A 14423-nucleotide genomic window follows, 5' to 3' on the forward strand; every position below is an offset into this window, starting at 1 on the left:
TTTTTCATGGGATAGAGGGTATTTATGAAGCAGAAAATATGGCCCTCTAATTAACTGAAGCATTATAACCGTCACACTCGCTGATATGATAAACGCTCACACACTTTAGATAGTCAACGATGGCCAAATAATTGGGAACATCTCTTTGGAAAAACATTCTGACAGTAAGTTAATTCTTCTTTTATGACTTTCATGTCGCTTTGTGCGCAATCGAGTGTGCGACGGTGATAGAGAGATCAGCTTTACGCAACCCGTCTGTTATTCCAGTTGGCTTATGCGCACTCGACCGTCTCTAATGGTTGCGTTATGATATTTTTATGTCATCTGAAGAATAACACCAACAACAACAAAAAAGAAGGGAAAAACATGCCAATAATTAATAGCGATGAAGAACAAGGAATTCTGGAAGCAGAAAAGAATGATGATAAGAATTGGATTCAGTGCAAGAATGGCTAAACAAATTCCATGGGAATATTTTTTTTTTTTTTGCACTTAACATAAGCAGGGTTTATTAGAGGCTGATAATTGTTCACTATCAATTAGGGATTTCATAAAAAGAAAATATGGCCACTCTTTTTAAGTAGAATTAAGTTATGTTGAAAAGGCCAGGCGCGCACGCATACACACACACATACACACACACACACACACATATATATATATATATATATATATATATATATATGAATAAAAAAGAATACGAAAAGTATAAAAGCTTATAACTTTTCTTTATTCGTTTTCAATTGGTGACGTGCAGGAATACAAAATAATATGAAAAAAAAATTAAAAAACTTTTTTTTTATAATATATATATATATATATATATATATATATATATATATATATATATATATATACACACACACACGCGCGCGTTTTTCTTATAAAGGAAATGGATTCTATATTATTCATTGCTAAAGTGTTTCTTTATTCAATACGGCTGTTCTATAAAAAAAATAGTTACCTCCCTTTTCAGCTTCTCATGTCCTTTCCTTACACTTTAAATAAGGCCCTGTCTCATTGGCCAAAGGTGCCGCTCATCGACCAATCACGGCAACCTATTTATTAAGCTGGACTAGAGATTCCCTTTCAACTCCCTCTTTTGTTTGAACTTCTGTGGAGGAAAGACATTATTTTATCCCTCTTGGTTCTGAACTTGAATGGGGCCATCAAACTGAAGTCGTTAAAAGAAGAACTTTTTGGACTTCTTAAAAAGCCGCAAACGCAATTATTTTGCAACCTGCGTATTTTATATTTGTATTTATTTGAAATTAAATACTCTTTTATTGTTCTCCGACTTGTATATCCGTGTTTATTTTTCGTCCGAGTCTTAAGTGTGTGGTCAAAACACAACAGTTCTTGTAAAAATTTTCAAACGATATAGGGTTTGAATTTGTCCGAATAGTCTTGAAACAATTGTAACTAACGATGAAATACACTATTTGTTGCTATCAATCTATTCCTTGATGTTTTGATTTTGTTAAAACAATATATGAATGCTCAATCATGAAATATAATTTTTTAGCTTACAGTTTGTCATCTCATTTTGACTTAAAAATTATTGGTATCTGAACGTTTACCGAATTTTCAATTATATAAACCCAATAAAATTCGGAATATAATAAATAAGACATTATATAAGGAGGTATATTTAGTAAAACACAGGGGAAAAAGTACTCCATACTTTAGAGCTGAAATTTTTTTTATTATTTCAACCTCGGGGTTTTTTGTTGTATTTTTCTTGTTGCTTAAATCATAATAGATTGTTTCTATCTAGACGAAAATAATATGATCATGCCGATTTCCTCAGACAATTCAAGCCAAAATAAACGATTCTAAAAAAAAATTACAAATGAGTATTAAAATCCAGGGTTTGAAGTGCTAGATAGAGCGGAGAGGTGGCGGAGGGAGAGGAAAAAAAGAAAGAGAGGAAGAGGAGTTGGTTGGGCGGGTTAAGAAAGGAAGAAAAGAAAAGGAAAATATTACTGGGTAAGAAATATATTAGTGTTGGGACAATTAATCGGTATCTGTAATCGGAAAAATCAGAATATTTGAGGGTATTGGAATCTGAAAAATTTGTACCGATTTTCCGATGCCAAAACGATTCTTTTAATTGTCTATTTTATTTGATTTTGTTTTAAGCTAAACCTTCCATTGCTTCTCATAATGATAAAATGATAAATATTTATTGATTTTAAATCAATAGTGAAGCTAAAATCGATAGATCGTCCCCCATATGTATATTTTTACGTTTGGGAAAATATTTACACATTTAACATGTGTGTTTTTACAGTAATCAGAGAAAAAATACAACTATAGTGTTAAATATTGAGAGATTTGTAAAGAACCGGAATCAGTAACTGTATCAGAATCTGTAATTTAGTATGGAATTGGTAAAAATATTGGAATCGTCTCATCACTAATATATATTTAGATATACTTGCATTCTGCTCGACATTATATTTTAATTAATGCAGTTTTCTTATTCATTATAAACAGAAATACCCTGAGTATTATAAACTTTAAATTCCTTTTAAAAAAATGAAGTAAAACAAAAATAAAACGAAACTGAAATATGTGCAGGTGAGTATTAAGTTTTTTTTTCTAAACAGTTCACTTTTTGTAATTAAAAAAGAATACCCGAACTGTGATCGAAACCAAAACTTAAAAATAGTAAATTAAGTATGATAACATTAAGCGATATTTAAAAAGTGCTTTCAAACCTACTTATTCTGAACATAAGTAATCTGTCATGTGACTGATGGAACTTGGTAGAATTCGATTATTTAAGAGAATGGCTCAACAAAAATTTGTTTATATTTGACTTGTGGACGACCATGTTGTAGTTAGTTGGAAAGCAAGCCAGTGGAACAGAGTTCTGCAGTTCTAAGAAAATGCTTTGTTCATGGAATTTGCATTTAGATTTAGGCACAGGGGGTATTGTTGACAGTGGTTGTAGCTAGGTGAGTGTTTGCGGGGAGGAATTGAAGCTAGGTCGTGCACTTGCCATGAAAATAACGATAGAGCAGATTCGTAACGCTTCTTGAAGGTGAAAAAGAGGTTACAGGGAGGAAGAGAAGGACATCCGCTACTAGGTTTCAAAGCCAGGTTTAAATCCTATCACGAAAGGAAAGGGTTCTTCGAGCAGTTCCCGCCTAGATGTGGCAACAGTACTGCATTTTAGTACGAATGTGGTTCGTTTGCAGGTGGAGGATTGTGTCGGGAGCGAGATAGGTCATGGAGAGATAGAATGATGCAACCGTTGTTTCAACGACCTTGGTAATCTTGTTCTTTCTCTCTTCTTACTTATTTTTTTTTTTGTTTTGACAATAATTCAGAGTTTGTAAAAAGAGAAACCCCACACCAAGATCACCAAGATTTATGCCTGCTTGCAAAATAGATGTTATTCATAACCTAGATATAACGATTAGTCGTCGCTTGGTTTCGATTTGCATCGCACAAGGTCATAAGAAGGCGAAATCTTTTAGTCATTATTTAACTCATTACTCAGTCAAAACTCTTAAAGAGTTAACCGACCAATCACCGTGTTCACTACCCCCAGCACTCGCTAACATTAATTATTATTATCTGTGTTTCACCGTCATTGCATTATTTGATGGCTGGCAATTTTCATTCTGCTCGCATATTAATCAGTGTTTGGACCGACATATCGTAGCTTTAGACGAGACGAACGAGTTGTTTACAATTTGCTATCGAAGATGGAGATAGAATCAAGTTCCCGATGGCATTACCATTTTTCTTTTAACTAATCTTTCCGATGGCTTGATTGATTGTTTCGTCATCATTTGTTTTGTTAACTGTCTGGCAGCGAAGAATTTGTGGACGATTCTCTCTCTGATATATATATATATATATATATATATATATATATATATATATATATATATATATATATATATATATAATAGATAATAAATGACTTCATTCAGTCTTGACAGACTATGGATACCCACTGTAAAGAGTGCCTGGGCGTGGAATTTTTGTGGCAAGAGTTGCGCAATCTCCAACAAAAGCTCTCCTGAGTTGACATTGTTAAATACCAGTGGCAAGCGGAGGTTCAGGACGACTGGGAAAATGCCGAGATAAGCGTAGAATACATGCACTGCCTAGAATTCCACAATGGTCACCCATCTGGTACTAGCCATATATATACGCCGATAGTGGAGTAGTTAGGAACCTTGACTGTCGTACAGGTGGTCGGGTTTCAATCCTGGCTTGAGGTAGTTGCCTGTCTAGCCGCACTAATGAGCTGTGAAACAGCGAAACAGTACTGTATGTGGATGACTCTCTCTCTCTCTCTCTCTCTCTATATATATATATATATATATATATATATATACACATTATCTTATATATAAAAGGCTGCCTGTCTGTCTCCATATTTCCAAACTATCTATTCCGAAGCTAAAAGTCGCAGAGCGGCGTTAGGGGGCCTGCAATGATTAGATGTTTTATGAATCGTTTTTATGGGCCTTTAGCCGGTTTATCTAGTTTTAGTGGGTCAAAATTAAAAAAAAAAAACGTTGTACATTTTGTATACTCATCTTTAGTTTATTTTTAATTTTTAGTCCATATGCATGTTACGTTGGTGCAGTGGTGACGTCACTAACTTTGAATGCTACAGGTTTGCTTTTAGCTGATGGTACACAAAACGTTTCTTTTTTTTCTTTTCAAATCACGACTCTATAATAATATATACGATTTGGACAAATTAAAATGTATTTAAACGTATTTTACGACCGGGCAAAGCCGCCCCCTCCCCGCTATTAGCTCTCTCTCTCATATATATATATATATATATATATATATATATATATATATATATATATATATATATATATTTCGGTCGAGTCCCTATTTAAAGAGACCCACCTCGTCAAACTAAAGAAGAAAACTCATAATATTTATATACATCTTATAGATTTTAATATATACATTTAAATACAAATTATAGACACACACGCACACACACAGACATATATGTATTTATGTATGTATATATATATACATAATATTTACATACATTTTATAGATACATACATATATATATATATATATATATCTATGCTTCTATAGTATTACACACCTTTTTAATATATGCATAATATTTACATATAAATTATAGATACATGAATATATCTATAATATTTACATACACATTTTGGTTAAGTACATATGCATATATAAATATAAATATATATATATATATATATATATATATATGTTTGTAACTATAATACCTATAGAGATTAATGTTTCATGTTTACGCAATAATCGGTGTAGGAAGTGATAATTATTGCTATTCAGAAGATTCAATCCTAGTCACAACATCACCTTTGACTTTATAAACTAGCATTCTACCCCAAGGCAATTAACACAAGAATTGCAGGAAATTTAGTGCCTACAAATGGCAAGTTAGCTATCATAAACGGTAAGCAGTCATACTATTCAATTGCAATAATTCAAAATAGTGTGTTGACGCTAAAATTAACCGCTTTCTATGAATTCCCTAAATAGGGCTAAACTTTATTTCTTAGATAAGCGTTATAACTATATTATTTTGACATAAATATTAACAATTGTAGAAAGTGATAATTACTGTTGGTCAAGATATTCGAGCCCGGTCACGAAGTCACCCTTTTGTGTACGTGTCATGTGTTAATGAAGAGATTATATATAAATAAACTTAATATCGTCTCTGAAACAATCGTACACAGTTCTAATTGCTGTTTTGAATTTTTCGAAGATATATTGATGATCTTGTGCTAATTTTGTTTACGTTCAATTTATTATAGTTTTATAGAAGAGGATTAAAATCTTCTGGAACTAAAGTAATTGTATATCTGTAGTATTCTGAACGATTCATTGAAAATCCTGCTACTTCTAACAGTGTAAGGGTTAGTCACTGCTCTTGTTTTCTGACGTCACACAATTGTTCTTGCATTGTTCTTCTCGTTTTCTGGCGTCACACAATTATTTCTTGTATGTATTAATTGTATAACTTCTTTATTCATAAAAACGTTATTGCAAAAATAAGCGCATACATGTTTCAGTTGTGAAACTAGTGGCCTGATGACTCTTGTTTTCAAAAGAAAACAAAACTAAAACATGTATGCATATATGTAGCCAATAATATTTGCATCAATAAGGAAAATTATACAATAATTTACTTCTACTTGCTATTGAGCACTATTTTATAAGCACCAGAGTTTCATTGGCTTAATATCTAGGAAACCACAGCAATACAATTATATATATATATATATATTAATTTTATTTATACAAACATTAATGGCTACATATGTGCATACATGTTTCTGTAATCACCCACGTTGGGGGATTACGTCTTCAGGCCATGAATTACCGTCGAAAGTGATATTTCCACCAAAAAATCACCGAAATTGGTGGAAATATCACTTTCGACGGTAATTCTTGGCTTGAAGACGTAATCCCCCAACGTGGGTGATTACAGAAACATTTATGCACATATGTAGCCATTAATGTTTGTATAAATAAAATTAACATACCTGCTCTGTTCACTCATTGAGCACTATTTTGGTAGACACATGTTGTTTCATTGGATGTACTTCTAGGAAACTAAACTCTACTGGCTATATATATATATATATATATATATATATATATATATATATATATATATATAGTCTAAAGAAACCTTGAATAAAAAAAATGCAAACATAAAAATAAAGAATCCAGTTTAAATTCCCGGAAGGAAAAAAAAAATTAACTTTAACCTATCGCAGACTTATCACCTACATAATCCGACTTCTAAAAGTTTATAATGACAAAGAGAATTCATTTATATAAGGAGGAAAAAAAAGGCATTAACTAAAGTTGTTAAAAAGAAATAGACTTAGCACTTTCATAAGCCGATTTCGCAAAAAGTCTTCAATCTTAAAACAGTATTTAATTACATAAGGATGAAAAGAGAAAATCTTAACTAAAATTTTGTAAGTAGAAAACGGAGATCATACATATATAAATAATTTTCCATAGACACATGTTTCGTCGTCATATTTACATCAGTGTGGCTAAATCTGAGTAGACTTGAAACCAGAACCTCAGAGTTTAAAGTCTGAAGATTCAACACTGGGCCAATTACTGCTAATAATAAGTGTACAGCCTATTTTGTAGACGTTATTTATTTGTTTATTTTTTTTCTGTAATACTTTTTAGTGGAAAGCACTACCTAAATGCTAGTAGGAAGTAGTTTTCCCTGATGGTTATATAGTAAAGTCTGAAAATATATCAATGGGAATTTAGCTGCACGGGTATTTACGTTTTATCCCCTACTCTACTACTAATCTCTACTCGCTACTGAGCACTGTTTAAATAAATACTGAAAATCTCCACACAATGAATTATATGATTGTATATATTATAGGCATGAAATATATATATATATATATATATATATATATATATATATATATATATATATATATATATATATATTCTTGTATCTATCTATATAAAAGCCAAGTACGTCCAAGGATGGAATACTGTTGCCATATCTGGGCAGGAGCTGCTAAAAACAGCCTATCCTGCCTTGACAGGGTACAAAATAGACTTCGTGGTTTAGTGGGGGATGCCCTTTTCTCTACCCTGCAACCTCTCTCCCACAGAAGAGACGTTGCGAGCCTATCCTTCTTTTATCGTTATTTCCATGGCAGATGCTCGTCTGAACTCCAATCTCTGGTCCCTCCTCGCCAATCTTTCACGAAAAACACCCGTCTAGCTGAATCCACTGTGAAAAATTTCCCCCACTCTATATCTGTGCCTAAATCAAACCGCAGATTCCATGAACAAAGCTTCTTTCTTAGAACTGCACGCCTGTGGAACTCTGTTTCGTCTGCCTGCTTCCCACCGGACTACAACTTGGATGTCTTCAAGTCCAACGTTAACAAATTCCTAATGAACCGCCCCCTTAAGTAAACACTTCATCAAATCTCCACACTAACGTAATGTACTAATAATAACCCTTATCCCTGAGTGGCTTCCGGGCCTTGATAAGTGGTGATCACTGTGTAAAAAAAAAATATATATATATATATATGAAGAATAAAATATGTATAAATACATTTGAAGCGAAAACTGCAACACGAAATTTTTTTATAAAATAAACAGGTATTTGTTTTTAAAGAAATATATTTCGGAGTAAGACTCCTTTATCAATCTTTTTTTTTTATTCTCTCCTCTTCCTCGACATGATGTAGTGGAAGATAGTTCGATGAAGAGTCCACGTGATGTTGTTAACTGCGGGGTTTTTATGAAGCCGGATAGGTGACGCGTGGTCGCGCATTTTGAAAATCGTTTTGGCTTCAAATGTATTTATACATGTTTTATTCTTCAAATTTCACTCAACGCTTCGAACGGATATACACAAAAATAACTACCCATATATATATATATATATATATATATATATATATATATATACATGTGTGTGTGTGCAATATTTTTTTTATATAATTAGACGTTATGATTAAAGAAAATTGGAAGGTTCTATTTATAAACACTGGCGATAGAAATTGACCAAGCAAATGGAGCCACGTTCTGCTAGAAACCAATTAGAAACCGGAGTCAGTCCATAAAAAATGGATCTTTTAGAATTCCCACACATAATTTTTCATATCCACATGAGAAAGATCTCTGCTCTTTGTCTGCAATTTTTAAAGTTCAAGACTTATGCATCTCTAGGATTTCTACAGATTAGTTACCCATCAGAAATTAAACATAGCTTTCAACAGGCATGCATATGTTACCTTTCTTGAGTTGAGCATATTCTTAAGTGAAATATCGTCTAAATACAATGCTCTTTGCATGAACAATTAGAACTCCCGGCCTTTGACAATGTCATTTAACCTATCTTAGCAGTAACCCAGAGGCCTAGACGTTACAAGTGCTGTCATCAAGACGGTCAAGTTTCGATCCCAGCTTGAAGCAATTCGTAGTCTAATCAATTAAGTTCCGGTCCTGGATATGACCTTAAACTATATCCGATGGTGAGGCCCCATCTTTTGGGATTTGGGGAGTGTGGAACCACCCTTAATTACCATTGCTCCCAGGTCCACTCTGACCCAGAGTGGTAGTACCTGTTAGGGTCCAAACTATGGGTTAAATAGAAACCAACTTGAAAAAGAACAAAAAAAAACAAACAAACAAATATATTCTATTAAAAAAATTTTCTTCAAAATCTCTAAACTCGGCATTAAATAACCTGAAATGGGTTGATATGCCATAAAAAAAAAAACAACCAACCAACTAATTAAATCCCGTGATACCACAAAACAGCCTGTCTTTGGATGACTATATATATCATATAGGTAGACATTCCATGTTCATGCGTACGTTATCACCTTTGAAAAAATGAGATCATTCGAGCAATAAAAATGGTGATTAATCTGATGATGTTAATCTTTTTTTTTTTTTTTTTTTTTTTTATTACATTTTCACTCCAAACAAGGCACAGTGCCACTTTATTGTAGGGGAACTACTATCAGGGACGTAATTGCGGGGATACTATCTAGGGAGTTCAGCAACAAGATGTCCGTTTGCAGTACACTTGAACTTCTGCATGTCAGTATAGTTGAGAAAGCAAGAATTCGGAAAGGAATTCAAAAGTCTAGCAGTTCTGGCGAAGAAACTATTAGAGTAGAAGGCTTTCTAGCATCTAAGAATCACGTCTGTGTAGGGGTGGGATTTTGTTGCTTTTTCGAGTTTATCAGGGGTATTTACATCGAGTATATACGAGGGTTTGTAGTTCGTCTGAGCATCCACCATTAAAATACTTATAAAACAGGCAGAGAGATGCAACATTTCGTTGATGGACAGAGATTGAAGCTTAGATGACAGTTCAGGACATATCAGGTTAGCGACTCTCTTTTGAAATTTGTCCAGGAGTGAGAGACTAGTAACAGATGCATCAGCCCAAATGTTACAACAATACTTCATACATGGGCAAATGGTGGGCTTGTAGAGGTACAGGATCATTTCAGGTGTAAGTAACTCTCTAGCACGGTAGAGAGTCCACATTCTTCCTAGTAGCCTTGGCAATGCCCTCGATGTATCTGTTCCAACTCATGTTCCCTATAAACGTTAAGTTGAAGAGTTTAACTGAAGTATTTTCATATAATATATCATTAGCTATTGGTGGTTGAGAAGGTTTCTTGCAATTATTAAAGTAAATGAGCTTAGTCTTGGCAGCATTGAAGCTTTCCATTAATTTTTAATCAGGGAACGTGATAGTTCATTATCCACTGGGTTTTGTTTTTCACATTATCTTGCTTTTTCTTACAGATTCACAGTCTACGACAAATTGGGAGAAGTGAGCGAGGAATGGGTTTGTGTGCCTTTGACCCCTTCGATAATTCCACAGCAGTTCTTGTCAGTAAGTATTGAACTGTTTATGCCTACTGTAACTTTTTGATTTCTTAAAATATCTTTATACGTGTTTTTTGGTAACATTTTACAGAAAAGCAGACTAGTATTCACTTATCGAAAATAGTTAACTTTCATATTAACTTTCTATTACCAGAATTATGACGGAGATGATTAAAAAATATTTGTTAATTTTAGTTAGTTTTAAGAGTAATGATACTATGATTGTCTTCAAAGTGGAAAAAAATTATGAAGTTCAATAGTTATACTACCACTGAGTATTATTGCATTTCATAAACTTGATTATTATCCATAGTGCTTTTTTTTCTTTTTTTTTTTACACAGTGATCACCACTTATCAAGGCCCGGAAGCCACTCAGGGATAAGGGTTATTGCAAGTACATTACGTTTGTGTGGAGATTTGATGAAGTGTTTAATTGGGGGGGGGCGGTTCATTAGGAATTTGTTAACATTGGACTTGAAGACATCCAAGTTGTAGTCCGGAGGAAAGCAGGCAGACGGAACAGAGTTCCACAGGCGTGCAGTTCTAAGAAAGAAGGTTTTTTTCATGGAATCCGCGTTTTGATTTAGGCACAGATATAGAGTGGGGGAAATTTTTCACAGTGGATTCAGCTAGACGGGTGTTTTTCGTGAAAGATTGGCGAGGGGGGACCAGGGATTGGAGTTCAGACGAGCACCTGCCATGAAAATAAGGATAAAACAAGGATAGGCTCGCAACGTCTCTTCTGTGGGAGAGAGGTTGCAGGGTAGAGAAAAGGGCATCCTCCACTAAACCACGAAGTCTATTTTGTACTCTGTCAAGGCTTGAAAAAAGTGTGTTCATGACAACAAACGAAACCCTCCACTCTCTGAGACAGATGAAAAAATACTAGATATAAGCAATCTGGAGGTATCTAGCATCTATCCAGATAGAGAACTAATACGTACAAGGTGTGTTTGAATCAATTCCAATTTTATTTATGCCGTTATATTTATTTATGACTGAACAAATTAATTCAACCAGGTCATAAAGGGTTAAGAATAAATGGCGAGTGCTAAAGTTTTCGGTACTAGTGTATATTGAACACCTGATTCTCCTAAATATCTGGAAGGGATAGACTGGAAACTTATGCAAACCGCTGGAATATGCCGAGCGCAGGTCAAATGGATCAGCGAATAAGAATGTGACAACAAACCTGATTAGTCTATAAGAAACAGTAGACACATTTTGATAAAATAGAATAAAAAGGGGGAAAAATGAGTAAGTTTTAAATCATGGAACAGCATAATTAATTTAACTATGTTGGACAAGTTAGTACAGACGCTTGAGCAAGTTGTAGATTCAACAGAAGAAAATGGTAGCATCTGAAATGAGCTGCAGGACTTGGCTATGAAAATATAAACATCTGGAGAAAAATAAGTGGGATGGGATCGGAACACACTGTTACTGATTGAAGGAACTAACCTTAAACCCTAACATCTCCCCACCAAATTAGTTTTTAATCACGTGAGAAAAAAAATGTTTAAAAAAAAAAAAAAAAAAAAAAAAAATTATTCATAAAACTCAGGTTTATTGTTTTCTATTTATTTACCACCACTCCGGGTCAGAGTGGACCTGGGAGCAATGGCAGTTAAATGGTGGCTTCATACTCCCCAAAGCCCGCAAGTTGCGGCCTCACCATCGAATCTAGTTTAAGGTTATATCCAGGACGCCCGATTTTGTGCCTCAAGAGAAAACTTTCTAAAGTATATCTGCCTCCTCTCTCTCTCTCTAGTTTAATCGATGCCTCTATTCAGTCTCAAAAGACAAAAGGATACACCCTGAAAGTGCAGCGGCACATGTAATTGTGAGGCAAGGATTGCGCAATTGCCAACCACACCTCTCCTGAATCGCCACTGTTTGAGTCCAGTGGCAAGGAAAAGTCCAGGACGACTGGAATCAATGCCGAGATAAGCGGAGAACACATTAGCATCTGGAAGGTCCAAATGGTCACCTATTTAGTACTGACCAAGGTTCAATGCTGCTAAACTTCAGTGATCCAGCAGGAAGCGTTGTGTCAATGTGATTATGCTGTACCTAGTTTAACAAGGCCGATAGCCATTAGTCGCGTGCTCTCGTGTGATGAATGAATGCGTGGATGTAGGATTGACATGGAATTCTTAAAGATAAACTAAAATGACCGAAAAATGGGCTGAAATGACTTAAATAAATAAAAAGTAAATGACTTAGAATGACTTTAATGAACTTAAGGATGAATTGAATGACCTTAAGAATGACTTGAATGCTTAAAAAATAACTGGAATCCTTCAAAAACAACTTGAATGATCTGGAGAATGACTTGAATGGCTTTGAGACTGACTGGTTGTAAAGTGGGTGATCATTTTACATTAAATTAATACAGAAAATTGATCCCCCACTTTATATCACAATAAGTACAGCATGTAGTAAGAACAGATATTACATTTTGATCTTGGCCAAAAGGCCAAGAAAAGCTTAAAAAGCTAAGAACAGTATCTGTTAAAAACAGACCTTTTATCTTTACTAAAAAGACCAAGCACAAAAGTGTTACGGACAGACCGACCGACTGACCGACCGACTTATTAAGTCGCTTGCGCGTGACTAATAAGTGACCTCGTTCAGTATGTTTTGTTTTTATACATCCCAGTTTTAATGGATTACGTCATCGTTTAGAGGTTTTAACGGTTTAAATAACTATTTAAAATCCATTTGTTTTCTTCTTCATTCGAACCCTGTGCTCCAAGATTAAACGACTTTCTGGACTCATAAATGATGCCATCGTCTTCTTTAATAGATGACGTCATCGTTTAGTGGTTTAAATATCAATTTAAAATACATTTTTTTCCTTCAGAATGAGCAAAAATATTGTTTAAAATTGATCTAAGTTTAGATTTACAACTAATAAAAACAAAATCGTGTATCTGGCATTATGCTAAGTTCGAAAAATTTTATATTCGTTTTTTTTTTGTTTTTTGTTTTTTTGTTTCTAAATCTAATTATTTTCCTTGGAAATTCTACCAGAATCCACCGGAAGTGTATGCTGTTTCCATTGCTCCTTCATACGCTAACATTTTTAAAAATTTTTTATTTTATCCAATTGGGTAAGTTTGGAGTGTCCAAGTTCAGAGTTAGATAACAAGATCCAAGAATTAATGAAGCAAATAAGGAGACTGATATATTTAATGTTAGAGAGTTGTGTGAATTATTACCATAAGTTAAACCAAATAAATAAAATAAAAACACGAGAAATTTAATAGGTCCATATTTTCTCAAAAACCACAGAGTTCAGTAGATTCCATGTGGAGAAATGTATGTGGAAAAACATCTCTGCAGGGATGATGACAAGCAATTAAGGATTCTTAAAAAAACATTTTTTTTCAATACGTAGATATAAAAATATAAAAAATATATAAAAATAATAATTATAAGATATATATCAGCAATTTTTTTTAAATGCTACTTGAGTTTATAATTGGCAAAATTACATAAGTTTTAAAGGTTCACTGGAATATATTTCGAGCAAATCCATATTATATTTCATATGTTTAAACTTAAGTTTTTTTTGTTTTTTTTTTTTAACTTTCTCTCTGTCATATGCATACATCTTTCTTATATATACATATCTCCTTCCATGGAGGAGGAAGATTAGAAGTAGAGGAAAAGGAGACATACAGAGTTTTCAAAAAAAAAACATCACATATTTTAATCATAACACTTGAACACACTAAAAGAGAAATAAAAAATGAACTAAACCTTTTAGGTCGTTTAAAATGAGCAAAAGTTGTAGCCCGTTGCCTTAAGATGAGTGCTTTATGCCATATTGATGGCTGAATATGGTTTTGCATTAAATTATCCTACTAATCTTTAACTATGCATCGAAGAGATATCATACTTTTTTCTTTTTTTTTTTTTTAATTACATTTTCACCCCAAACAAGGCACATTGCCACTTTGGTGTAGGGGGTTATTATCAGGGGCAACAA

The 14423-nt window shown here is 33.6% G+C and overlaps 1 protein-coding gene and 1 pseudogene across 1 annotated transcript in view; one reads left to right on the forward strand and one right to left on the reverse strand.

Annotated features, from left to right (window-relative positions):
* The window catches only part of LOC145291948 (semaphorin-2A-like), a 1232857-nt gene that overhangs the window by 1160707 nt on the left and 57727 nt on the right, over window positions 1–14423 (forward strand). Inside the window, exon 7 of the mRNA XM_080137876.1 lies at window positions 10342–10432. Within this exon, the coding sequence (XP_079994002.1) occupies window positions 10342–10432 (91 nt within the window). The remainder of the gene's footprint in view (window positions 1–10341; window positions 10433–14423) is intronic.
* Window positions 12792–12917, reverse strand: LOC145292625 (U2 spliceosomal RNA; annotated as a pseudogene).

This window comes from Euprymna scolopes, chromosome 13 (genome assembly GCF_053919585.1).
Source record: "Euprymna scolopes isolate OS-2025 chromosome 13, ASM5391958v1, whole genome shotgun sequence".
NCBI lineage: Eukaryota > Metazoa > Mollusca > Cephalopoda > Sepiida > Sepiolidae > Euprymna > Euprymna scolopes.